This window comes from Dioscorea cayenensis, chromosome 24 (assembly GCF_009730915.1).
Source record: "Dioscorea cayenensis subsp. rotundata cultivar TDr96_F1 chromosome 24, TDr96_F1_v2_PseudoChromosome.rev07_lg8_w22 25.fasta, whole genome shotgun sequence".
NCBI lineage: Eukaryota > Viridiplantae > Streptophyta > Magnoliopsida > Dioscoreales > Dioscoreaceae > Dioscorea > Dioscorea cayenensis.
Window position 1 is genome coordinate 410,444 of NC_052494.1, and position 25,694 is coordinate 436,137.

At 32.1% G+C, this 25,694-nt stretch overlaps 4 protein-coding genes across 7 annotated transcripts; 2 read left to right on the forward strand and 2 right to left on the reverse strand.

Annotated features, from left to right (window-relative positions):
* Nucleotides 1–3,324: 3,324 nt before the first annotated feature.
* On the forward strand, nt 3,325–9,311 carry LOC120252816. 3 transcript variants are annotated; one of them, XM_039260981.1, is made up of 12 exons: nt 3,325–3,418; nt 3,549–3,617; nt 3,727–3,780; nt 4,654–4,755; nt 5,368–5,454; nt 5,539–6,207; nt 6,451–6,933; nt 7,680–7,741; nt 7,822–7,930; nt 8,189–8,268; nt 8,607–8,891; nt 8,993–9,311. In XM_039260981.1, the coding sequence occupies exons 1-12, from the start codon at nt 3,353–3,355 to the stop codon at nt 9,030–9,032; spliced, it is 2,106 nt and encodes a 701-aa protein (XP_039116915.1). In that variant the 5' UTR covers nt 3,325–3,352; the 3' UTR covers nt 9,033–9,311. The 3 variants fall into 3 exon arrangements, with proteins under 3 accessions (XP_039116915.1, XP_039116916.1, XP_039116917.1); XM_039260982.1 differs by lacking the exons at nt 3,325–3,418; nt 3,549–3,617; nt 3,727–3,780 and having other exon boundaries at nt 4,669–4,755; nt 5,352–5,454; XM_039260983.1 differs by lacking the exons at nt 3,325–3,418; nt 3,549–3,617; nt 3,727–3,780 and having other exon boundaries at nt 4,669–4,755; nt 5,352–6,207.
* Nucleotides 9,228–12,422, reverse strand: LOC120252818. Of its 2 annotated transcripts, none has more exons than XM_039260984.1 (3): nt 12,200–12,422; nt 11,805–12,122; nt 9,228–10,132 (listed from the first exon to the last, which is right to left on the reverse strand). In XM_039260984.1, the coding sequence occupies exons 1-3, from the start codon at nt 12,353–12,355 to the stop codon at nt 9,374–9,376; spliced, it is 1,233 nt and encodes a 410-aa protein (XP_039116918.1). In that variant the 5' UTR covers nt 12,356–12,422; the 3' UTR covers nt 9,228–9,373. The 2 variants fall into 2 exon arrangements, with proteins under 2 accessions (XP_039116918.1, XP_039116919.1); XM_039260985.1 differs by having other exon boundaries at nt 9,228–10,129; nt 12,200–12,421.
* Nucleotides 12,423–13,828: 1,406 nt separating this feature from the next.
* On the reverse strand, nt 13,829–17,116 carry LOC120252850 (autophagy-related protein 101-like). Its single transcript, XM_039261041.1, has 7 exons — nt 16,942–17,116; nt 16,013–16,049; nt 15,652–15,737; nt 15,092–15,187; nt 14,497–14,653; nt 14,258–14,408; nt 13,829–14,161 (listed from the first exon to the last, which is right to left on the reverse strand). The coding sequence occupies exons 1-7, from the start codon at nt 16,972–16,974 to the stop codon at nt 14,080–14,082; spliced, it is 642 nt and encodes a 213-aa protein (XP_039116975.1). The 5' UTR covers nt 16,975–17,116; the 3' UTR covers nt 13,829–14,079.
* An 895-nt stretch (nt 17,117–18,011) lies between these two features.
* Nucleotides 18,012–22,028, forward strand: LOC120252772 (probable N-acetyl-gamma-glutamyl-phosphate reductase, chloroplastic). The gene is made up of 13 exons (XM_039260921.1): nt 18,012–18,255; nt 18,341–18,496; nt 18,694–18,801; nt 19,426–19,512; nt 19,651–19,701; nt 19,794–19,865; nt 20,498–20,617; nt 20,701–20,761; nt 20,845–20,925; nt 21,069–21,148; nt 21,252–21,341; nt 21,414–21,542; nt 21,621–22,028. Exons 1-13 carry the CDS (start codon nt 18,202–18,204, stop codon nt 21,726–21,728), a joined length of 1,197 nt encoding a protein of 398 aa, XP_039116855.1. The 5' UTR covers nt 18,012–18,201; the 3' UTR covers nt 21,729–22,028.
* The last annotated feature ends 3,666 nt before the right edge of the window (nt 22,029–25,694 follow it).

A 25,694-nucleotide genomic window follows, 5' to 3' on the forward strand; every position in this document is an offset into this window, starting at 1 on the left:
GCTGAGCCGAGCTTTGCCTTGTTCAAGCTTGGCTCGTTACTATTTAATCGAGCTTGAACTCGAGCCGAGCTTTCTTCGAGCTTCATTTTTTATGTTCAAACTTGGCTCGTTACTATTTTAACCGAGCTCGAGCTCTAATCGAGCTTCTTTCGAGCTTCATGCTCGAGCTCAACTTTTTAAGAAAATTCGAAGCTTAGACTTAGCTAGCTAACTTGATTAAGGCTTGACTATTTTTTTTATATTTTATTTTTTTATTTAGTAAACTTATTTAATGAATCATTATCAAGTGTGACTCAACTCTATTTGAGTTTGATTATATTAATGATTGTTACAAATAAAATTGTAAATGATACTATAAACGAGCTTTTAATTATACAATAAACGAGTTCTTCACAAGATTTAATGAGCCGAGTTTGGTGGTGTTCAAGCTTGACTCGTTTATCTTATGAGCTCATTTAACTTAATGAACTAGTTGACCTGAGCTTTTAATGAGCTTAGCCTTCGAATAGTAGTTTATAGCCCTATATGTGTAACTCAAATTGACAACAATGACATAGTCACATATACACCTTAATATTCATATACATATACATATATATAATGTAATATATATATATATATATATATAAAACGAGCTCACAATCGAGTTTATAAACGAGTTTGTTCATGAGTTTGGTCACGAGCTGTGTTAGCGAGCCAAAACGAGCCGAGCTTTTGGCTGCTCAAGCTTGGCTCGTTTATTAATCGAGCTTGAAAATGATGTTCAAGCTTGGCTCGTTTACAATATGAGCTAAACACGAACGAGCTTTTATCGAGCCGAACACCGAGCTACTCACGAACGACTCTGCTCAAATACACCCCTATATACAACACATAATCTATCACAAAAATCTTTTGAATTATTACATAACATATTTGGACTATAGCATACATATTTTAAACAGCTACATATAAAATTTGTACTATTTTATAGTAAATGTGGACTATTATATAAAAGATTTAACCTACTGCTTATAAACCTTAAGTTGCTATGTATAACTCTTGGATGATTGATTAGGACTTTGAAAATGTTAGTCTGGTTGCAAATTTTTTAATACATAAATAATATGATTTTCACAAGCATTAATTTTTAGAAAAGTTTTTTCTTTTTTTTATTGCATAAAAGAAGTAAATTAACAAAAATATAGAAATCTATCTTTCTCTTTAAATGAATCACACTTTCTCTTTAAATTAACAAAAATACATAAATCACATGTTTTTATTTGACACAAATAAAAAAGGAAAAAGAAAAATGACAAACACAATATTTCATGTGAAAACCAAAAAGCCTTGGAACAAATCAATTAAATGTTTCACAATCTCAATATCAAAAACAATCAATTTTCATGTATTCCATGCTATCGTTGGACACTTCCGCTTGGATACTATATTATGAACAAATAAAATTTTTTTCTCTTCAAATGAATTAAGATAAAAAAAATTATATAGAAATCAAAGTATTATATAGAGAATAACATTAATATGTTTTTCATTGATACACATTGCAAGAACATCAAGTATTCAAATTCTGTAATAATAATAATAATAATAATAATAATAAAGAGATAAAAAGATGATTGTCCCCGGTTAATATCACACTAAAGAGATAAAAAGAGATAAAATAATAATAATAATAATAATAATAATAATAATAATAATAATAATAATAATAAATGACATAATTATGAATAAAACTTTATCTTTTTAGTTTTTTCTAATAGTGTTATCTAATAATAATAATATAATAGTTTTATTGATAATTATCTAATTATGTCATTTATTTTACATTTTTTAAATATTTATAAATTTAATATATTAATATATAATTATCGAACTTCGGGTCATTTATTTATTTATTTATTTGTTTATTAGTTGATTTTGTTAAAATAGATAAAAAATTTAATTCCCTAATTCTTTTATCTCAATTGAGTTTTTATTTTGTTTTATATTTTCTTATATTTTTTATTTAATTAGAATACTTTATTTTTATATTTTTTATAATAAAATTACACTCATTTATTGTTTTATTTTTTTAATAAATTAAATTTTTAGAAAGCATTTACATAACACATTTATAGATTTTATTTTTAAATGTTAATTTTGGTTGATATGTTTATGATATATATATATATATATTGTAATTCTATTTATTGATTATAAATTATAAATTAATATTAATAAATATACACGATTTTTGTGGTTTCTAATGAAAAAATAATAATAAATTATTAAATATTGTAAAAAAAATTTAAACATTATAATCCGATTGACCTGGCCGGGTCAACCGGTTCCCGATTGAATCGCCCGGGTCACCGGATTTTTTAATACTTGGTTCAATGGGGTATACTCGGGCCGGCCACATGGCCAGCTCCTGATTTTTACAGTTGAACCGGTTGGGCCGATCCGGGTCTGATAATCTTGGGCAGGCCCATGTATTTACAGAGTTGTCCAATATATTTCAAAATCAAGTTTAATAGTGTGATAATAAAAAAATGATTCTAAATAATTCTTATTATTTGAAAGCTCTGTTTATCTTTTTTGTGTAGCTCTCGTACTTTGTACAAACTTTACTCCTGTTACATCCTAATTTTATTATCAATATTTAATCACAATTTTTTGTCTATAACCATCTTTATATCTGTTCTTATTTATTTAATTTAATATATTTTAGATGACTAGTTCATTTTTCTTTAACAAAAATAAAGATATATTTAAAAATAAAAAATTTCTCACAATGAAAAATTAAGCTTTACGAACGATATTTTTAAAACAAAAATAAATTAATTAATAAATACTAGAGTTCTATTGCATAATGTCAATTATCCAAACAAATTTTCAAATAGAATAAAATCAAATCAAATAAACTATGAGGCGGAACGAGATTACCATTGTGACTTGTAAGTGGTAATTTGATATAATCATATTGTTTGGTTGTAAACTCTTATTACCGGTAATAATTCATTACTGTATTTGGTTCATGGTAATCAATTTAATAAAATATAAAAAAGTTATGAGATTACCACGGTAATTCAAGATAGATACTAAATTTGGTGATAATAAAATTACTAATTTTTTTTAGTAATATTTTTATGTCGGTAATGTGATATTACCATCAGATTACCATAATGCAATGTCAAATATGGTAATATTTTCAGATTACCGCACCTAACAAATAGTAATTTTTCTACATTACAAAAGTTCACGGAGAACATATTGCTTGTGAATTCTAAGTTTTCAGGGGTTTTTAATGAAAAAACAAAGATCACGAGGTTATATTGTAAAAACCTCACTGTCGTCCCTGCAGAGCAAATCCATGGCTGCGAATTGCTCTCATTCGCACCTTTGCCTTCTCTTTGATTCCTCTCTCCTTCCCTTCATCGTTAGCTCTCTCTCTCTCTCTCTCTCTCTCTCTCTCTCTCTCTCTCTCTCTCTCTCTCTCTCTCTCTCTGATGATGATGATGATGATGATCTCTATTTCATTGTCTTGCCCTTCTTTTTCTTGTTTGCAGGGATCCAAGAAGTCATATGGAAGCATCACAAAGGAAGCAGAGAAGGAGTTGCTATTGTCTCTCTCCAAGGTCTTTCAACCACTAAAACTTTTATCTTTGATTCCTTTCTCACCTCTTTGTGAATTGTGTCTCTTGGTGTTGCATCATTGTGGTTTGATTTTTGTTTCATTGATAATAGGTTTTCAGGGAAATTCAGAAATTGGAAGAGGAATCTGACTCTGATTCTGATCAAGTATGTCTCTTTGAACTTCTTGTTTGATTACTTCTTTGTTAAGCATTGAAATTAAGCAGAATGTTTAATTGATAGGATTGTGGAGGCTTTTTTGTTGTTTGTAGGTTGCTAATCATGTGAATGTTAAGTAGAAGATTTATTGCATGAAAACTTTATAAAGTTTTCATTTTTAATTTGTGCACATTACATATTAGTGCCATGGTTGTTCCATGTTTTGTTTAGGAGAAATTAATCAACAAAACAGAAGGTTTTTTTCTCTCTCTTCTCTTGCCTTTTGTTATGCTTCTTCAATTTTGAAGGTCTTATGTTGCATTGCTAATAAATTTGTTTGGATTAGACAAACATTAGTGGTAACAAATGTGGTTGGATTCCTCAGCCATGGGGATTTTTACACCTTGTATCATCTTCTTTTAATACAATCGTTAAATTAAGGTTTTGTTATTATGCAAATTATGTTTAGTTTTGGATCACTCCAATTCAAATCCAATGGCCGAAGAGTTAAATGAAAAACATGTTCATCAATTGTGTGCACTTTATTGTTATAGCTATTTCCTTTTTATCTGTCAAAAACCCATATTTTTTTTATCTGTCATTTTTAAACATCAGGAAACATTTATTATTTTTTTTTCCAAAATTACCCTAACACTCTATTCAATTCTTTTCTTGAAATTTAATATGAGAGAGAAATTTGAAGATATAAATTAGGGGTAATTTTGGGAAGATAACTAATTTTTTATTAAATTATGTGAAATAATCAACTTTCTTGGTATGTGAGATTCGGTTATTCATGACTGATAAAAAGAAACGGAAGGAGTATTTCGCCGGTTTATTCAATCCTTTATGAACCATTATTTTCCTTGTTGGAATATGCAGGACAGTGTGGTGAGTCCAATTTTCAGTCACAGGACCTCTCTTACCTCAGAAAAACCTTCAGAAAACAGCCACGATTGCTTGGCTAATGTGGTTTCTTTGTCAGTAAGTTTTTTTAAAACTAGAGTTTCACAACTATATTGTGAAAAAAATTGTGCTTGTGTGATTTGTTTTGAATGTACCACATGGTGGTCCGTCAGAAGTCTAGCATACTTGTTATTTTTCTACATATTAATTTTATTTGTTCTTGTTGTTTTGATACACAGTGAAAATGATTGAAATGTTAGAAACTTTTTTGGTAGAAGAGCAGGATACATCTTCTTTCATATGCCATACCAGCTAAGGCAATTATTTGATTATTTTTTTTTATTGACAACAGAGTACTTCAACTGTTAAAGAATGTAGCATTGTGATCCATCTTGAAATGGACCAGATCATGATTTTCTTTTGGCTTTCTCGTATTGATCGCAAATGCTCATCTTAATGACTTTGTAACCATTCCGACACATACTAGCACATGTGGCTCAAAAAAATCTCCTCTTTACATTGATTGTTGACATAATATTTTCTTACTATGGGTGTCTTTAAGGGTTCCAGGCTGGATTTTGTATCTCCTATATCTGGATCTCATGCAAACACTGCTTTTATACAGTTTTGTGATACATTTACACAACACAGCAAGCATGTAACATATAAACTAGATTTTAATTTTTGCAGGTGGCTTTCTTAACTTTTGACAATCAATTTGTTCAACATGTGGCCGGAAACATACTTGTAGTCATCTCCACGTATCTTTCTCAATTTGTATGTACCTAGGAAAACCAATATTTTTTCATGTGTTTCGGTTCTTCTTTACATCTGTTTGACATGGGAGTTATTCTACGCTAGGAATCTAAATCTAAATGGCTGCAGTATCTTTGTATGTTATGGCTTAGTGTTCAAGCGGCCATGCCAAGCATCTTTTTGCACACATCAATTTCAGAAGTTGGATCTGTTGCTCTTACTGATGATTTTATCCAGACCTATTTTCTAGCAACCGATGAATTGCCTGCTACACTAGATTTAGATCTTGATATCAGAAGTTTCATTACTCTTTCACAGTCAAGATTACTAGGTGCTACTTGGGTTACAGTTGGAAGTCTTTTTCAAGTCTTACAGAAGATCCTGAAAAGTTTGAAACAAGACCATGATGATCTACATGAACTGTATGTGCATATTGCTGTCTCTGCTCTTTTAAAAATGCCCTGGGACTTGTTGGGTGGGATTCATGCAAGAGACCCAGTCACAAAAGAAGTGTGCTCTTGCAAAGATAATGTACTCAATATAAAGAATAGTTGTGCATATTCAAAAGATATTGTTTTAGGATCTCTATTTCAACTCATGTGCTCTCTGGTTGGGCAAAATAATTCAGATGAAATTGAGGATGGCTTATTAAAAGATATCACTATATACTCCAAAGTCACCAACCTGGTTCCTAAGCTCCTTTCATTTTGTTTCTCAGAGCATCTAAGGTGTGCCAACAATTGTTTGTCTCAGTACTTGCGACACAAAGCTTTGGTGAGTGTTAATTTCACTTCTTGGATTTGTTTTATGAAAGATAGTGTCACATTAAATCTTTATATTATGATTTCAATGTGCCCATCATCAAGCACACACAAATTGAAGATGCAAGCATGCATGGTAAACATGAATAGTCATTCTATCAAATGAAAATAGGGATATTCCTATTTTCCTTTCCTTCCCAAAATTATGGGTGAACTTATATCCAACTTAGCAGTCAAGCTTTTGTTGTTTCTGCAGATGCTAATGATCAGGCTTAGTTTTCATATCCACTGGCAAAGGAATCATGCTCTTTTATGGATTGAACTTCTCAAAAAATATTTTGAAAATCTCACTTACAAGTCCATCTTAGAATACGATATTGGTCGTGAAAATTGTCTGGAAGGATCCCCATTCTTGCCTGGTATCACTGATGGAGAAAATTTCGATAATTTATGCACCAGACATTTGCAGAGGCAGGCTATTTTTCTTCTTTTCAAATGTTTCTTCACTGTAGCCTGCATCAATGAAGAAAGTGCTGAGAAATGTTCGTGTTCAATCAAAGCTCTTTCCATCACTTGCAAGCTGCAAGTCTGTTGTGACCAGTGCTGCCTTCTGGGTTTATCAGAGCTTTCTGAGTGGCTTCAAAAGTGTGTGTTCTTGGGAAAATTCAAGGACCATGATAATTACTCAACATCATGCTGCACCTTTGCATTATCCTTTTTACAACTGTTTATTGAGGAAGTATGGTCTTTTCCGCATTTGTGCTAAAACATTATTTCTTTACCTATCAACTATATATTTAACTTTTTGTTGTTAAGATTATGTCTCATTTTTATTCTTCTCTGAAACAATTCATGCAATCTTTTATCTGCCATTACTGAACCTGTTTGCTTATGGACTTGTAATTAGGTTTTGATGGCTACTTGTTTGATATGTTTTATTAGTTTTAGGCTTTCATTTTCTTCATTCCTGCTGGATGATATGAGGGTGGTAGTAGCTTTTTCAATATTTATTTAATGTAGATATATTAATTGCTTTGCTCCCTATAATTTTTTTTATGTTTTGCTTTCAGCAGTTAAGATTCTTTTCTTAAAGTTTCTGCTTAATTTCAAATTTGTAGAGATGTACATATGACTGTTGAGATTGACTGTTCTTAGAAAGATTTATGCCTGATCCCTCGTTAGCTTGTCAAGAAACAAGATTGATCAGAAATTTAGAGTTCACAACAAGAATTATTGTTTCACTTAGGAGATAATTACTGTTTTGATCTCTGACAGTGATCAATTTATTTAAAATGGTCACAATGTTCAAATTGTTGCAGGCTCAAAACTATTCTTATCTACATAGTCATTGTAACTCTTTTGTTCTACTTCAAATGTTTTGCCATCTTCAGTCTTTGGATTGTCATAAGAGTTCCATGAAAGATTTCCATTATATCTTCATATTATCGCTGATGTTCTATTTTATCGATCGCTTTGAAATGACAGGATGATATGCTATTTGAAATGCTACTGCAGCTATCGGATGCTAAGTTCATTTCCTTGCAAAAGTGAGATACCAGTTTTTATAACCTCAATTTTAATTTTACTACAACTTAGGTCTTATGGTTTTTTTTCGAAAAGCTGGCAGTCAGAACAATGTAGAACATAGATCATTTGAGGAGAAGAATGGAAACATCATCTTCCACATTTCCAGGATCTTCGACCCCATTGGCATTTTTCATATATTTCTTCAATTGGTTAGTAAGCTTATTTCTTTTATTTTAATTATTATAGACAATGTCTCTGGCATTTTAGATGATGGATGCATATTTTGGTCATCGTATTATGTATTTATGTTGGTAATAACCACTCGAGAAGAGTTGAGCCGAATCTGTTTAGCTACTGGTCTATTCATGCACTTCCCCTTTTCCTTAGATTGGTAGTAGTTAGTAAATTTTGCCGATTTAACTTATCTATTCAGTGCTTTTTACATACTGTTCTTTTTGTTTCTGCAGTTACACTATGACCACTTGATCATCATCGATTATCTTATTTCAAAAGATATAGGGGTCCATTGCTTGCAATATCTACTAAGGTATTACTCCGACTTAAGAAAGAATACTTTATTAGTTAGCATATCAATGAGTTTATCATTGTAACAATGAACTGCACATGGAATGAATTGTTAATTACTAGCACAAGCTGCTCTTTAGAATCTCATTCAGAAATAACTGTTATAACATGCTTGATAATGAAACGATGAAACAACCGACACTTTATTATGTAACAACCTATGTGAACTCTATGACAATTGAATCTATTGTCATTGCTTTGACATCTTAAATAAGTTTTACTTCAGTTCTGTAAATCTGACACATATTTCATTGTTGTTAAATTTTTTGAATCTGGTGTCCTAATTAAGGTATTTTTCAGGAGCTTGCACAAGATTTGCAAATCATGGCATCACTTTGCGAAATACTCGATATGTGAAAGCGAGATCGATCAGCAATACAAAAAGAGGAAAATATTCATGGACAATTCATCTAATATGATCGACGGACAAAATGCAAGAAAGCAAGAAAACAGAGGTTCACATGAGAAAAATAGATCACATACTTTTAAAAATGCCAAAGAATGTTTGCTTTCTGTGAAAAGATCAGTGGAGGAACTTCATCAGAAAAACTTGTTCCCTTACAACCCAATGCCTCTTATCAAAAGGTAACAACATAATCCAATACTCAAATTTGGTTCTTATGAAATTATTTCATCAATGTCTCAAGTGCCCTAAGTTATATATGTGAAAATTGCTTTCTATGCAGTTTCACAATATTTCAGAAGCTATGTGAAGAGGAACAATAAATAAGCTGCAGATAACCAACCTGCAATATCTGAGTTCATTTGAAGAATGTTTCCATGATTCCATTGTTCACAAGCCAAATTACTGATAGACAATGTACTCATATTCAATGATGAATAAAACTTCACAATTTTCACAAGGATTAACAAGATCCAGAAACCAACATTATTCCTGAAATCAATTTCAAGTGCAAATGCTGAGAAAAAGCAAGGTTTTATTTACAGTACAACTCATCAGTGGTGTTCGATATTTACACCGGCAAGAGATTGATCCTTTTTTTTTCTTGCATATTATACAATCTATATTCATATTATAAACTTGATAAATGAATGATAAAACACTGCTACCACTTCACATCTAATGTCAAGGCCTCTGAAGGTACAACAAAGGAAAACAACTCTGCGAATGAAATATTGGACATCAGATTACTCCAGGACATGGAATCGTATGCGACTAGAGGTCTCTTAAGTTTTCTAACAGTCACAGGTTTTAGCCGTTTTCCTTCAACTCTAGCCACTACCTCAAACCGCCGCCGTTCCACTGTAGGCTTTGTTCTCCACTTCTCTACCTTCTGCCATTTCTCGTCGTTCTCAGTAATGTCTCTTTCCAGTTCGAACTGGAACTTAACTAGAGTAGATGTCATGACCTTGATTTTCAAGATTTTCATAGATCTACTCTGAAATATTCGACTTCCTAGAAAGCTTCTCAAGGTTTTCTCCGCATGCGCTAACCTTGAACTAAGACCTGGAATATAGAATGATGCCACCTGTTTGAAATTCTCATGGTTGTAACACTTATCAGATAACAATTCAACAATGTCATGAGATTGGAAAGCGGCTTTAACAGAAACTTTGTGGTTATGGGTCCTGAATGCATGCAAGGAAGTTGATCCCATAACCTGAATTGAAAGTAATGGGGCGCATGAGGTATAACCAAGAGGCCAAAAATGATGCTTGGTTTCACTCTGTGTCACTAAGCTTCCATTTAGTGATAAAAAAATACCACTGGGGTGAACAAGGGAGATTTCTTGAGCACCTTCAAGCCTTATTGTAATGCCATCACCAACAAGCACCCGGTTTAAAGCTTTGTATGTGACATTCTGCTACAAAGCAAAGCATGTTCTTCAACTAGTGTTCATGGCAGCAAAAGTTTGTTGTAACTAGTTTAGCGCAAGATAGAGTAAGCACTGGGCAAAGAATCAATTAAGGGGAAAAAAAAACACAGGAATCACCAAAACTGTCTGAATTGACTTTGATTTCCATTTAGAACTGTTACGAATGTCGATTATGCACCAAGCTATGATGTTTTAAGTTTGGAATGGCCTAAACTTGCGGAAAGTAGTTCTTACAAAACCAAAGAGAATAAAGTATGTTTTCAAAAAATCATTATGGTCAATAGATCGGGTAAAAAAAAAATTCCTAAGTCTATAAAACCTAAAATTTAGTTTCTCAGAAGATTTCTTTGAACGTGGCTATTACAATGGAGAAAAGTAATAAATGTGCCCAACTGCTCATGAATAGTCATTATCAAGAGAACTAATTTACATAGCAGAGAACTTCCTCCAAGGGCTTTATATCATCAGAGGTTACATATGTCTTAGAAACTTCAACACTAAGAATGTTCCAATCTACAAATAGGGGAAAAACTTAAGGGATTTTTATATGTATACCCTGAGGAAAAACAGTTTTCTTGTGTGCTCTTATGAAAATTTAATTCTTTTCCATATGTACCTATGGCCACATTCACTCATTAAAATATAATATTAAAATGTGAAATGATCAAAAAGACGTAGGTCCTAAACTCCTAGGATTATATCAAATAAATAAAACACTAGCAAAACGGGTATATTTTTTCGCAAAGATAAAAATTCATTTCTTAGTATGAACCAATATCAACACTAAATATGAATATAAGTTATTGAAAACCTATGATTTCTCTGGTCAATTCACATTTTAAAACAATATTGGCATACAGGAAAGAATCCATGAGTTTTTTTTAGAGGCTATAAGGAAAACAAAGCAATTTTTTGTAGGTTAAAACCCTTTTTCTAATTATAACAAGAGAATAACAAAAAGGAGATCAATTTTCTTCAAAAGTTCAAAGCTTCTACTTTCTGGAAAAACATACCAATGCATCAACCAAATCTCACATTCTAATGTCTAATTCCAATCAGTATCTAAACACATCTAAAGTTTGAACAAACACTCAAACAAGTGAAACAGTAAAAGATCCACTACTCAACCAAAGACAAATTTTTTGAGTTGATTAAAACCCTTTTTTTTCCTGGTTAAAACAAGAGAATAATAAAAACGAGATTAATTTTTTTCAAAACTACAAAGCTTTTACTTCACAGAAAACATACCAATGCATCAACCAAATCTCACATTCTAATGTCTAATTGCAATCAATATCTAGACACATCAAAAGCTTGAACAAACACTCAAACAAGTGAAACAGTAAAAGGTCCACTACTCTACCAAAGACAACTTTTTTGAGTGAATTAAAACCCTTTTTCCAATTAAAACAAGAGAATAATAAAAAGGACATCAAGTTTCTTCAAAAGTACAAAGCTTCTACTTCACAGAAGAACATACCAATGCATCAACCAAATCTCACACTCTAATGTCTAATTGCAATCAATATCTAAACACATCTAAAGTTTGAATAAACACTCAAACAAGTGAAACACTAAAAGATCCACAACTCAACTAAAACCATGCCGGAGATGAGGATTTACTCATTTAACCATCAAATTTATACTAAGAAAAACTCACATTGGGTAAGAGAAGCACAATTCCATCATCCCCACCATTCCCAGCACGCAATTCAACCGGCCCTTCGAGCTCCAAATCTCCAACACTCGCCCTCCGACCATCCTCACCATTCATCAAATCCACCCCGAACTCCCCTTCCCATCTCCTCCACTTCACATCCTCCAACTCGTCCCCAAACTTCAGCGCGAACACCGACTGCATCCGAACCTCATACCTCCGAGAATCCCCAATCCTAGTACTCGCACGATCAAGCTCCGAAACCCTAACATCCGCATCAGGATCCCACTTCTCCTTCGCCGCAATCGCCTTCACAACGTCCTAAAATCAAGAAATCACAGAGTTTGAATAGGAGCTGGATTAGGGTTCCAACAAGAGCAAATGATGATGAAGCGTACCTGCAGGAAACCCAGGGCAGAGGAAGAGAAGCGAGAGGGCTGGCGAGTAAGCTCAGAGAGGTTGAATTGGAGCAAGGATTGGGATGCGGAGACGAAGAGGACGCCATTGAAGGGCGAGAAGAAGAAGAAGAAGAAGAGAACGAGAACGAAGCTCATCTCGGAACTCTGTCTGATGCTCTGGATTTCGGTTTTCGTTCTAGAGTTCTGGTTTTTACTATTTAACCCTTCTACATTTCATAATTTCTTATTACCCCTCCCTCGTTTAGGGAAATTACCTTCCAATCCCATATATATATTTATATATACAGTAAATGGGTCTGTAAATGAGCCGAGCTTGATCGGGCTGTGCCCAGCTCGAAATTGGCTAGAAATAGGCTAGCTCGAGCTCGAGCTCGAAAATAGCTTAAAAGTGTTGGCTCGAGCTCGGCTCGATTTTATTTTTTAAAGCTCGAGTTCAGCTCGATTTTATTTCCGAAAGCTCGAGCTTTGCTTAACTCGATTAGGTCAAAATTAAAATTTTATTTATAAATTATAATTTATAACACATGACAAGGAAAAGGAGACGGATGTTGATTTTATATATTGTAATAAATTATTATTATTATATATATATAATTTTGAGCTATCGAGCCGAGCCGATCGAGCTCGACTCGGCTCGAAATTAATTTCGAGCTCAAAACTCAAACTCAAGCTCGGCTCGAAAACTTGAAATTCCGAGCTGAATTCGAGCTTTTACCGAGTCGAGCTCGATGCTCACGAACAACTTGATCGTTTCACAACTCTATATACATATATATGAGTCCTACTTAGATAAGATATCTAAGGGTGTAAATAAGCCATTAAATTCAAATCTAACCGTTGTATAATATTGGCATGTGTTTTATATAATACTCATATGATAAATAATGTCACCACAGTGATACTTTTTACAATCATTTGATTGATATTTAAATATTACATAATCAATACATTGAATTAATCTTTTTGCATGAAAAAAACATTATTCCAGCAAAAGTACAATGGGACGAGCACTGATTATGTGATAAGCATGTGTATTCGATGTGATGAACAATATCGGCGTAATAATACATTTATGACCATTAACTCAACATTCAAACTGTAACTACTCAATCGCCACCATTTGAATCTCATTTGCATCCCTGACCCCCTTTCTTTCTTCTACTTTTCTCTTGGGATGTTCATCACTGTGCCAACATTGTTCATCACATAATATTGTACAAATTATGTAGATATCTTATCTAAAAACTATTTAAAGACGTGCCTCGATGATTATATATATATATATGAGCATGTGTCATCTACGAAAGTTCGTAAAATCAAAACATACCCAAATAACATCTTTGTGTTTGTCTCCCTCTACTAGTTTCACTGTATTCAGCTACTAACATTTGCAATTGAGGTTTGCTCTTTCTATATATGTATACATATAATATTTTACGTAATTATATCCTCGTAATTTCAAAATATTCCGTATGATTACTTATTTTAAAATAAAAAATTAAATATTTCAAATTTAGGAGTAATTAAAACAATTAATAATGTTTAGTTATTTATTTTATTGACAGTTTGATAAAATATTATAAATAAAACATATTTTAAAATATAAAATAAAATGTTTACATCATACCATAAATAACCAGGAATTTTTTTGTAGGCTCTTTACATGTTACCCCTTTGAAAATGGCTAAATTATCTGGCATAGTCTCTTACATACATAAAGTCTTGGCATTGAATGTTTAACATATCTACAGAGAAGCTGATGATTCAATTCATTAGAAATTCAAAAAATATATATTTTTTAATTTTAAAAAAAAATGTGAATGTTTTTTTTTCCTACAAAGTTTCTGATCAAGAAATGCTCAGTTGAGCAAATTAGGATGACCTGTTTGCAGCATTCTCTTAAACACATCAGCACTCCATCCAAACGAAAAATCCGACAAACTGATGAAGCACAAAAAGAAACACATTCAGTTGGCAATTAACATAATTAACATATCAATACAGATGAAAGAACCATTAACCAAAAGACGATCAAACCTTGGAATTGTGATGTCGAATGGAAACGATACACTGTCATGACTCGATGGTACTGAAGGTACATGATTGCTCTTTTCGTTTGCAAATCTTACGATCTGAAACATCACTTCACGAAGTGCAGATTCTAATGCAGCATGTTTTGAGCTTGCCTCTGTTGATGAGACAATTTAAGAGCGGTTATAATTTAGAGTTTCATTTACTATACACTTTTACTTGGAAAAATAGCCATTTGGTTCTACCTTCGAGTTTTGTAGTTTGTTCAATTAAATGAAATGTTGTAATGGTTCTTGACTTCACTAATTGCAAATTAATGTACCAGTGCTCCCAATACACACGGTCAGTTTTGTTGAACCACTTTGTCTGTTTGTTCTTGATCTCGAAGAAAGACAAGCATACCTGTCAATCATTGTAATATCATTTTTGTTAGAGCAACAAAAGCAAATGCCTATAAAATCAACCAAGAATGAGTAAACATCACTAATGAAAAATTAAAAAATTATTTAAGTTTTTGCTGCAAAACATCATTTCTGAAAGATACACAATGCTTTGGCTTAGATGACACTTGGTTTTTCTGATACACAGATAGAGAGAAAGTTTATGGATGGGAAATCATTGAAAATTGAGCAAATCTTGCATCTATAAGATGTTAATATCTAGAAATAATGACTTGTAGAATGTTGGAATCGCAAATTATCATTTCTGCCATATTCCTCATTTGTTGAACATTCAAAAGGTGCAAATAATATCCGGTACAGTAAAGGAACACGCAAATATAAAAACTTCAAAAGTAAGGAAAAAAATGGAGTTGTTGAAGAGGCTAATGGTAGTTACTACCGAGATTTTTTTGTTCGGGTGTTTTTCAATCCAAACAATAAGTTGGTCGATCTTTTCCTCTATCTTCCTCTCTAACTCTTCATCACCACATTTTACCTGTAAAATTTTAAAGAAAGAAGGTCTTAGGCGTTAAAAATGAAGAAACAGATTTCCAACACTTCTTCAATCAAAATATACATAACCATATAATCATGAGATCCTTGTAAAATCAATTAATAGTACACTTTTACGCATAAACCCAGAACCATATAATCACGAGATCAACTTGAATCTATCATCAAGAAGCCAAGGCATGCGAATACTTCAGTGCAAAGCTTGGGCCAAAAGTTTACAAATATCTACTTTAGTAATAAGTTGGAGTAAATCAGGTTGAATTAGAAATCACATTCAAGAACATCAAAGTCTTCTGCTTAAAAGGATTATAATTCTAACAAAACCATGCACAACTTCAAAAGCAGAGATTAATATCACAAAATGCAGCAGCTTCTATCATTAAACAAGTTCAAGATAACAATAATACAACAATTGTTAAATGGAAATTCAGGTTGAGAGTTTCTTACATATGTTATTTCAAAAAGCTCAGAATCCGTATCTTTTGGTCGAACAAGCCCTAAAACTCTGTGAAACATGATTGTATGGACTATGCCTGCAAGTGTAGTCAGACATTTAGTAAGAAGAAAGATTAAGAGAAGATCAACAAGACATTGGATACAAATTCTCTGACCAGAAAATTCAGATTTTAGAAAATGCACAAGCGTTATTAAGTTGAATGTACACCATTGGGTTCATTATTTTTTTTTTAATGACTTCGAAAATAGATGAGATACTCTTGTAACTTCGTTTGAGAACAAATATTGATTATATATCAAATGTATATAAAAACATATATATATATACATATATATCTCAGAGAATACTCACATCGCAACACCTCCCGAATCTCAAGAGGTTCCACCTCCTACATTCACAAATCACATAATGAGCAAATGAAAATTTTCAAGATAAATTTTCTCTCTAATCAAACACAGATTCACAATGTGCTTAAAATGAAGACAAAAAACAAACACATCTAAAATGTATCGATACATCAAAATATAAAACTGAAAAAAGGGGGAGGAAAATCAACCCAATCCCATGGAATGCACAAACTGTAGGTTTTCTCTTTTATCTACACAAACAAATAAGCAAAAAGTTCATGATCACAGAAGCACTAGAATCACAAGTTTCACACAAGCACTAGGCTCACAAGTTGCTTAATTGAATGAATTACTTCAACAGAAAACATCATCAAAACACATGATTTAACAGCTGCTTATCTATCTTATATTCCTCATCAAACCAAACTCCAAAATATCACCTTTTCCTTTTTTTCCCCTCAATCTCGACATAAACAGAAAATAGAAGACATAAATCAGGAAACGGTAATGAGAGATTCAACACAATGCAGCAAATAAAGGGTCTCTCTTTTTTCCCCCTTTTAATCTCCATTAAACAAACAATACAAAGGCATCAGTTCCTTAATCCCCACAAGTTTTTTGGGCCAAGAGAACACTATCCAAGTGAATGAACTCCTCCAACAACAAAACTCCATCAAAAATTTTTTCTTTAACAATTTGTTCATCAATCCCAATACTTTTCATCAAACCAAACTCCAAGAAATTAATCACCTTTCCCTTTTGTCACACACATAACACAACCCTAAACAAAAGCAGAAATAATACATGAAAAATCAAGAAAAATCACATCTTTTCAATTGCATTAAAGAAAGTAGAGATTTTTAAATCTCCATCAAAAGATTCAATACAAAAGCAAAAATAGGAGTTCATTGTCCATCGAATCAACAAACTCACCAGTTCATCAAGCTGCCAAGTCTGACAACTCATCGAATCCTGCTCTGATTTCTAATCGAAGGGAAAAAAAAGAGAAAAAATTATGAAAATGAATCTTCTCCGAAGAATTATCAGCACTTTTGATCTCTGAAGAGACGAAGGCAAGCAAGAAATTGGCCGGAAATTGGAAGTCCACTTTCTGATTAATAGGGTCAAAAAATATATATATATATATATATATATATATATATATATATATATATATATATATATATATATATCTGTATTTTAAAATTAGTTTTTATATAATCTTGAAATTTATAAAATAAAATTTAAAATATATATTAATATAATAAAATTATTAACAAATTGTGAGTTCTTATTTCTAACTTGAACTAGTTGGAGTTCAATTACAAATTTTTTTTAAAAAAATCTACTTTAAGTATTTATAATTACTTTTGAATTTTTAGAAATTCTAATTAATTTTAAATATTTCAAAATAAAATAATTTTTTTTTTACTAAATTACTATGTAATTTGTCCACTTTATCTGTATATCAATTCTGTATTTATAGTTTGAGTTATATAACACTTTGATATCGTATAATCTAAAACATTTAAGTATCAAAATATTTAACTCTATTAATTTAAACTTATTTTTTTTATTCACATTATTAAATATGTACTAATTATGAACTATTAAAATCCATTCAGGAGTAGTTTTTAAATGCTATTAGATATGAATGGTTTTTATTTATACATATTTTAGTAATGTAAATAAGGAAAATAAATAAATAAATTTAGATTGATTTTTTTACAACAGCCGTAAAAATTAACGAAATTAAGTATTTTGGTATATTTTTTTTCAAATAGTTTATACTATGTGATATTAAAATGTTACAACCCAAATAATTGGAATTAATAAATTTTAAAAAAATAGTTTAGCAAAATTTTTCTAAAAAAATATTATATAAATAATTTTTAAAAACATTTATTTAAGTCAGAAAAAGTGCAGAAAATAAAAATTCGCTCGAATCGCAATGTACACGTGGACGGTTGGATATGTTCACCAAAAAGGGCGGGTTGGCGCGGCTTTGTTCTTGGACTAGGGTTTCCGCCATTAATGGCAGCTCAAAGCTTGCAATTGCTGAGTTAAAACCAGAAAGGAAGCGATTTTCTGGGAATTTAGTTGCAATTTTAAAGTCAAGGGTCTCTATTTTGGATTATAGCCCTAGAAATTTGGTATTTTTTTTTCTTTATTTTGTTTTGCGAATTGGGGGAAATGAGTTGCCTGGAATTGCAAGCGTTCTCTGTGGACTTTGGATGCTTTCCAAAGGTTAGAATGAGTTCTAATTCGCTTTAATGATGGAAAGTTGATTTTTTTAATTCATTTTTACTGATAGTTTTGAGTTCTCGTGTAGTTTCGAGTGAAGAAAGGAAGTGGGATGAGATTCTTTGTGAAAGGGTCTGCTGTTTCGTCCCCACAAAGCGTGCAAGATGCGAGTTTAAGGATGCAAAGATCAAAGAAAACAGTGAGAGTTGGGGTTTTGGGAGCCAGTGGCTACACTGGTTCTGAGGTGCTTTATTCTATCTGTTTCTTTTGTGCATATTGTTGAAGGTATTTTGATTTTAGAGTTTTTTGTGTTTTGTGAGGAAATTTTTGTTGTTGTAGCTTTGGTGCAAACCTTTGTTCATTTGAGGAATCATTAGCACTCTGAGTATCTAGGGAAGTTTAATTGGTTGGACTACAAGTAATGAATTGTTTTTCTGACAGATTGTTCGGTTACTAGCAAACCATCCACACTTTGGAATTACCTTGATGACTGCTGATAGGAAAGCTGGGCAATCAATTGGATCAGTGTTTCCTCATTTGATCACACAAGTATGTGTTTATGGTTTGGAGATGCATGGTTATTGTATGTATATTCAAGCTTTTATTTTTAATTGCATATCTAACAGAGCAATATGAAAAATGAGTGCATTTACTAGAGGAACTGCTGAAGTGCCTTATATTTGACTGTAAATTTCATGGTCAGAAATATTAGACTTCGTTGCATGTCTACACTAAAATAAAAATCTCTTTGAGGCTTGAGGTTCACTGAAATGATTATGAGTCTATTACGTATATCTAGAAGTTGTTACCGTCATTATGCTTATCTGAAAGAAAGAATCACGTATATGAGTTAATTATAAACCAAACATTGCATTTGACTGTATAGTTGCCCACTGGTGATCAAAAAATTAGCTGGACTCGTGTTATTTAGTGCTTTTCAGTTGGAATGTTTCTTATTTTGTATTTAAACTTTGTGTTAATTGTATGTCTAGTCACAAATATCAAGCAAATTGTCAAGCTCATTACTTTTAAAGGATTACTTAGTGGAACACAATTCATATGTGCTGAGTCATTTGTTACAAATAAATTGACCCAGGATGTTTTCTTTTTCTAATGCTTACATTTGGATGAAAATGATCAAAAGGTTGAGGAATGATATGAATAACTATGCAGGACTTGCCTGACATGGTTGCTATCAAAGATGCAGATTTCTCTGATGTGGATGCTGTGTTTTGTTGCCTGCCACATGGAACAACACAGGTTTTCTTACTTCATATTATATATGCCTTCAATACCACCCTTACGAGGAATACTGAAAGATGATTTTGATGTCACGTGTTGATACTGTTATTTGTTTCTTTATGTCTGATTTTGTTTCTTTTTCCTCTCTTCTTGCAGGAGGTTATTAAGGGCCTCCCCAAGGGACCAAAAATCGTTGACCTCTCTGCAGTACTGTTTCCCTTTGATTCTTTTAAAGTTTACACATTGTGAGTTTTTGCCTTTGGAAGTTGGCTTCAATAAGTGCTGAGACATTTTTGCAGGATTTTCGGCTGCGTAATGTGGATGAGTATGAAAAATGGTATGGACAGCCACATAGAGCAGCAGAATTGCAGGTATCATATGAGTGCTCTTTGTGCCCTTGCTTTACCTCAATTTCCCTTTCCCCCTCTCTTTGTTTCTATCTCTCTATCGCATGCCCCGCTAGAACAAGATTACTCAGCATATTCCTTCCTTGACTCTTAGCTCAGTGTTCTGGCCGTCATTAGCTGCTTATTTCATGTTTCATTTATGCCACTTTTCCTTAAGGTGATAATATGACAGGGATAGTGTTCTGCAGAGCAATTATTTAGTGGTTCTAGTTACTCAGCTAGTGTTGCGCTTTGGTTGACTCAAGAATTGACTTAAGAATTATGATCTTTACTATTTTTTATCAAGGGAAGAAACTAAACTTTGATAGATTTGACTGAAAATCGTCTGTTCTTCAATGTTTCTTAGAGTCCATCGCTCTGCATGACATTGATTTGCTTCATTAGCATTATTGATATTTTTTTGAATTTAATTTTTTAGGTGAAAAATTTCTTCAAGTTTAGGGTGGCAATTAATTTATTTAACTGCTTTCTGTTGTCCAAATTTTAATCTTATTTACTTTTTTCATATACTTGAAATTTGTATAAGGCTCATGAAATTTCAGTAGTCCTTTATATAAACTGTTTTTGATAATTTTTCTTGTTTCCGTTGATTCCAGAAAGAAGCTATCTATGGTCTGACAGAAGTCTCGAGGGATGAAATCAAGAATGCATGGCTAGTAGCAAATCCTGGCTGCTACCCAACATCTATCCAGCTCCCTCTCGTCCCTTTAATAAAGGTTTGATGTCTTTTAATCGGAGTAATACATACTCTAATGTTTGCCAAAAGTTAGTAAACTTAGCGAATTAGTTTCATGTGCAGGAACGTTTAATAAGTTTAGAAAATATCATTATCGATGCAAAGTCTGGTGTCAGCGGAGCAGGTACATTCAGCACATTATCACTTATTTTACAAATAATAGTTACATTTAATGTTATTCAAGTAGCCTTTTGACATTGCACGCAGGACGTGGAGCCAAGGAGGCAAATCTTTACACTGAAGTATCTGAAGGCATACATGCTTATGGGATCACTAATCATCGCCATGGTAATCAGAGCAATATCGATTCTTTTCATTCTTCGATTGCATGAGAATTTATCAAGTTGTTGTTTAGAAGGTCATTTCTTTTCTGTGATTGATTGTTTACATATACTTTTTCTTTTTGCTTACTGATTCTCATATTATTTCAGTTCCCGAAATAGAACAAGGACTTTCTGATACTTCACAATGCAAAGTAACTGTCAGTTTCACACCTCATCTAATGCCAATGGTAATAATAGTGCAACTCAAATCAACCTTCTCATCAGTCTTGATTCGAAAATATTATAAAAATGGTCACTAACTCACTCTTCGCATTTCTGAATCTTGATTAGAGCCGGGGAATGCAATCCACCATATACGTTGAAATGGCTCAAGGCGTGACTATCGATGATTTGTATAAACAGTTAGCCTCCGCTTATGAGGTACATTTACTCCCATTTACTTTCTACGAGCTGAATCTTGATTGATTATATCTTTCGTCTTTCGTTTTCCAGGGTGAAGAGTTTGTCAAAGTGTTAGAGAAAGGAGCTGTACCGCACACAAGAAATGTCCGGGGATCAAATTACTGCTTTATGAATGTCTTTCCCGATCGAATTCCTGGAAGAGCCATAATAATCTCTGTTGTCAGTACAATTACCAATCCCGCTTCGACGTATACATATTTGCTTAGAAAATAACTCAAAATTGTAACTCTTGTGCAGATCGATAACTTGGTGAAAGGCGCCTCCGGCCAAGCTTTACAGAACCTGAACTTGATGATGGGATTTCCCGAGAACGCCGGACTTCAATACCAGCCTTTATTCCCTTAAATCATAAAGTGAGATTCGCCTTAACTTTTTCCGGCTGACGAACAAATTATGTGGTGAAATGTGAGGAAATGCACCGGATATTTTTCGAATAAGACTTCCGAGGACCTCAAAGCTTGTAAGATACATGTTGTAGCATGCCGAAATAATCTTCTTGTCGTTGTCGGTTGTTAAATTAAATGTGTAATTCGTTGCAGTGATTTTGTCTTAGACTTGTTTGTAAAATTAGGGTTTTGCCTGAGTTTCTACCTTCAGCTGTCTGAAAATAATGAAAAGTAATAATTAATTGTTGGATACTGTAAAGATTTGTGTGCTTTTTGTATTTACGAGTTTATGAAATTTTGTTACAAGTTAAAAAGGAGGCTTTTAAAGAAGTGAAATTGATTTTATTGACCAATAAACATTGTGAAAATCATGTATATTTTTTTTAAAAAAATAATTGTTATGGTACAAGAAGGAACAGATAAGAATATATATGTAAAAGGGTTATTTTGTGATGTTGTGGGCCTTGATTAGACTCAGTGGGCTGGGCCCACAATGGCACTTCAATCTTGCTTCAAAGTGGGCCCCAAGCCCATTTGTTTTATTGCTTTTTTGAAAGTTCATTATTTTGCCTAAATTATATCTAAAAGTTTATTTTTATCTTCCAATTAATATATATATATATATGACATATAAATTATTTAAAAATATTTATTTTAGTCATTTTAGTATGGAAGTTTATAAAATGAATTATTTTAATTTTAAGTTATATCTAGGGTGTCAATAATCACATCACATCACATCAATATTTTATGCACATAAGAAATCTTGATCAGATGGTTTGCTTTGCGTCATATGATTTAATTACTTGCCAATTTTTTTAATACATGAAAACTTAAAATATTCAATAAAAATATATAATATTAGTGGATTTTTTTTTATTTTTTTGAAAAATACAGTGATACAATATTATCAATATGTTACAAATTCCAAAGAAACACAACATAACACAATTTGGAAAAATGAGGTAGAAATGAAAGGAAAAAATATATCTCTTGGAATAATTTTTTTATTTTTTTATTGTTTTTCATAAAAAGGTGAATTTTGCAAGGGAACTAGCACCCATAAATTATATCAAAAGAGACATTTTCTCTCTCTCTTATTTCCTTTTTTAAACAATATTAATTCCAAATAAATTATAAAATCCAAAACTCAATCTAAATTTCTTATTTTATCACTAAAACAAATATATATATATATATATAATTAAAAATTAGGAATAATTCCACATAGAAACTTTGCAGGGAGATGGCACGCAGTTGATCTTTCATATGTCACTCTCTGGCCTCTCTGAACTTACACAAAGTTTTAAGTATTGATTGGTTCATGAACATGAAAAACAAAATAAATATAAAGAAGAATAATAATACTAACAAAACAAATAAATAAAGATTATTTGGATTGGAGATTGAGAAGACATTGAGAGACAAAGAGACAGCCAGTGGGAAACCCTAAAAATGAAGAAAAATTAAAGCATATATGTATATATATACTGACTAAATGTCATCTAGTGAGGAAACAAGAGTGAAGAAAGGGACCCACTAAAGTGAAACTAATGCATGCATGCATGAGTTACTTATGTTCCAGAATGCCATGTCTTGTCATATCATATATATATGTCATTGGAATGCAGTCTTGTCAGATGTTGTCTTCTCATTGTTATATTTCACTGACATCCATACACATGCATGCATGGCCACCTTCATGCTAAAACTCTACTGCAATGTCATACAAATACACATGTATGCATGCATGCACACATGCCCATGTGTGGCCACCTTCATGTTAATCTCCACTGCAATGTTATACTGACACAGTGACACCAATACACATGAATGCATGGCCACCTTCGTACTAAACTCCACTGCAATGTTATACTGACACCAATACGTACGTACCCAATGCTTGCATGGCCACCTTCATGCTAAACCCTACTGCAATGGTTTAGTAATGACACCCATTACCCATACACATGCATGCATGGACGTGCATGGCCATGCACCTTCATGCCAAACTCTATACTAGCTGCAATGTTGTATACACAGGCATGGATGCATGCATGACTATGCATTGTCACCTTCGCGCTAAACGTAGTTGCAATGTAATATACCAGAAGTCATCTCGTCTGATTTCAGAACTAAGTTATTCTTTGGATTTCTACTATCACAATTTAACATGTGTCTCCCAACCATAACATAGAAAAATAACAATATATGTGTCAGAATGTGATTGAAGATCGAAGATCAAAGATACTCTGTTTCTGGAATCAAGCAAGATGAACACGTATACTGACACCCATAACATTGCATGGGCATGAATGGACCTCATGCAAACTATAAACAAGAACCATGAGCAGATATATATATATATATATATATATATATATATATATATATATATATATATATATATATATATATATATATATATAAATCAAGGCACCATAAATATTATTGATCATTTGATATTTGATAATTTATTCTTTAAATTATTTTTGTATCAGGTGACTCCCTTCCTTTTTTTCCCAGAAGGGAGTCGCCTAAAAATTAATACACGTATATTGATGATATAAGTTATTTATTATATATGACAATTTATCGTAGAATAGGGGTAGGTCTTTTTAAAAAAAAAATCAGAATTTTTATTAGTAGTTGTTAGATTTCAAATTTAGAAACATTAGGAAGTAACTACACTCATTATATATAATTAAAACATCATAATAAATTCTATATTTTACATTAATATAATTAAATGTCATAATAAATTCTATCTTTTACATTAAAAAATATAATAATTTGGATAGGCGTAAAAACTTGATTTACAATTAAAAATATAAAGCTTTCATAATATAGTTGGATGTGTGATTCTTTTTAATTATGAAAATAAACAGATAATTATATGAGAGTTTTGCGAGGCTGTTAAAGTCTTATATTGTAAATATTTCCATAAATTTAATAATAAAAATTATTTTTAAAAACATTTGGTAGAGAAAACAAAATAGTGAAATCTTTTGACTCTCAATGAACATATTACATGTAACTAAGATAAGGAATGAGGTTATATGTGACAAAAAAAAAAAAGCCTGGCTAACTTTATAAAATGCCATAATAATAAATAAATAAATAAATAATGCAGTGGGGGCAGAGTGGGGAAAAGGCACCTGAAAAAGGAACCTGTGATTGGGACCAGAGAGAAGAGCCCGGTTCTCGAGGAGAACATCTCTGTGGGCCTCCAGTAAACACTTTTTTGACTAAGATCCAGTACACTAAAATGGGCCTGGCCCGTGGGCCCTTCCTCCTCTTCTCTCAGTCCCAATGCAATGGTACTTCACCATCATGCCCAAAAAGAACATAAAAAATACTTCAAATTTATAGATAAAGAAATAAATATATAATATAGGAATATATATATATAGTTTAGAAAAAAATAATAGTAAAAATAATTCATTTTAAAATTCAAAATTTAATTTCAATATATAAAACACTATATACATCAATGCTCTGTGTACAGACTAAAAATTAATCATTCAACTTACGCACTCTTAAAACAGAGACGAGGTATTTGAGTTATGAGCCACATCTATAATCACTGATTCATTATTATTATTGTTTCCAATGAGTCTTAAATTCAATATCTTTCGAATGTCTCACACTTATTTTTCATAATAAAATTAAATAGCGTCTAATTTTGTGAGCTTCTTTCCCAAAAAAAACATATGGAAATTATTTTAATTTGTAGAAAATCAAATTATTATATATATATATATATAATAATATCTAGATTGATGCATGGATGTGCATGGATTGGACATCGTTATCAAAAATGGGGCCCACGAGATGGCGTGAGTTGCGGTTGTCCTGTCGGCCTGAAATTTTTGCTGACGTGGCATCCTTCCGGACGGCACGCGCGCTCAGAGACAGGGATCTA

What these genes read in the sequence shown, in the direction of transcription:
- LOC120252850 (XM_039261041.1), bottom strand. Translation starts at nt 16,974, where the DNA reads ATGAGTTGTCAGACTTGGCAGCTTGATGAACTG. An exon ending in GATTCGGGAGGTGTTGCGAT is followed by an intron (nt 15,738 to 16,012) that starts GTGAGTATTCTC and finishes CTACACTTGCAG; the next exon opens with GCATAGTCCATACAATCATG. An exon ending in ACAAACTACAAAACTCGAAG is followed by an intron (nt 14,409 to 14,496) that starts GTAGAACCAAAT and finishes TCTCATCAACAG; the next exon opens with AGGCAAGCTCAAAACATGCT.
- LOC120252816 (XM_039260981.1), top strand. Translation starts at nt 3,353, where the DNA reads ATGGCTGCGAATTGCTCTCATTCGCACCTTTGCCTTCTCTTTGATTCC. An exon ending in TGCTATTGTCTCTCTCCAAG is followed by an intron (nt 3,618 to 3,726) that starts GTCTTTCAACCA and finishes CATTGATAATAG; the next exon opens with GTTTTCAGGGAAATTCAGAA. An exon ending in TACAACTGTTTATTGAGGAA is followed by an intron (nt 6,934 to 7,679) that starts GTATGGTCTTTT and finishes TTGAAATGACAG; the next exon opens with GATGATATGCTATTTGAAAT.
- LOC120252818 (XM_039260984.1), bottom strand. Translation starts at nt 12,355, where the DNA reads ATGAGCTTCGTTCTCGTTCTCTTCTTCTTCTTCTTCTTCTCGCCCTTC. An exon ending in CTGCCCTGGGTTTCCTGCAG is followed by an intron (nt 12,123 to 12,199) that starts GTACGCTTCATC and finishes TCTTGATTTTAG; the next exon opens with GACGTTGTGAAGGCGATTGC. An exon ending in TTGTGCTTCTCTTACCCAAT is followed by an intron (nt 10,133 to 11,804) that starts GTGAGTTTTTCT and finishes TTTGCTTTGTAG; the next exon opens with CAGAATGTCACATACAAAGC.
- LOC120252772 (XM_039260921.1), top strand. Translation starts at nt 18,202, where the DNA reads ATGAGTTGCCTGGAATTGCAAGCGTTCTCTGTGGACTTTGGATGCTTT. An exon ending in TGCCACATGGAACAACACAG is followed by an intron (nt 19,513 to 19,650) that starts GTTTTCTTACTT and finishes CTCTTCTTGCAG; the next exon opens with GAGGTTATTAAGGGCCTCCC. An exon ending in CACCTCATCTAATGCCAATG is followed by an intron (nt 21,149 to 21,251) that starts GTAATAATAGTG and finishes AATCTTGATTAG; the next exon opens with AGCCGGGGAATGCAATCCAC.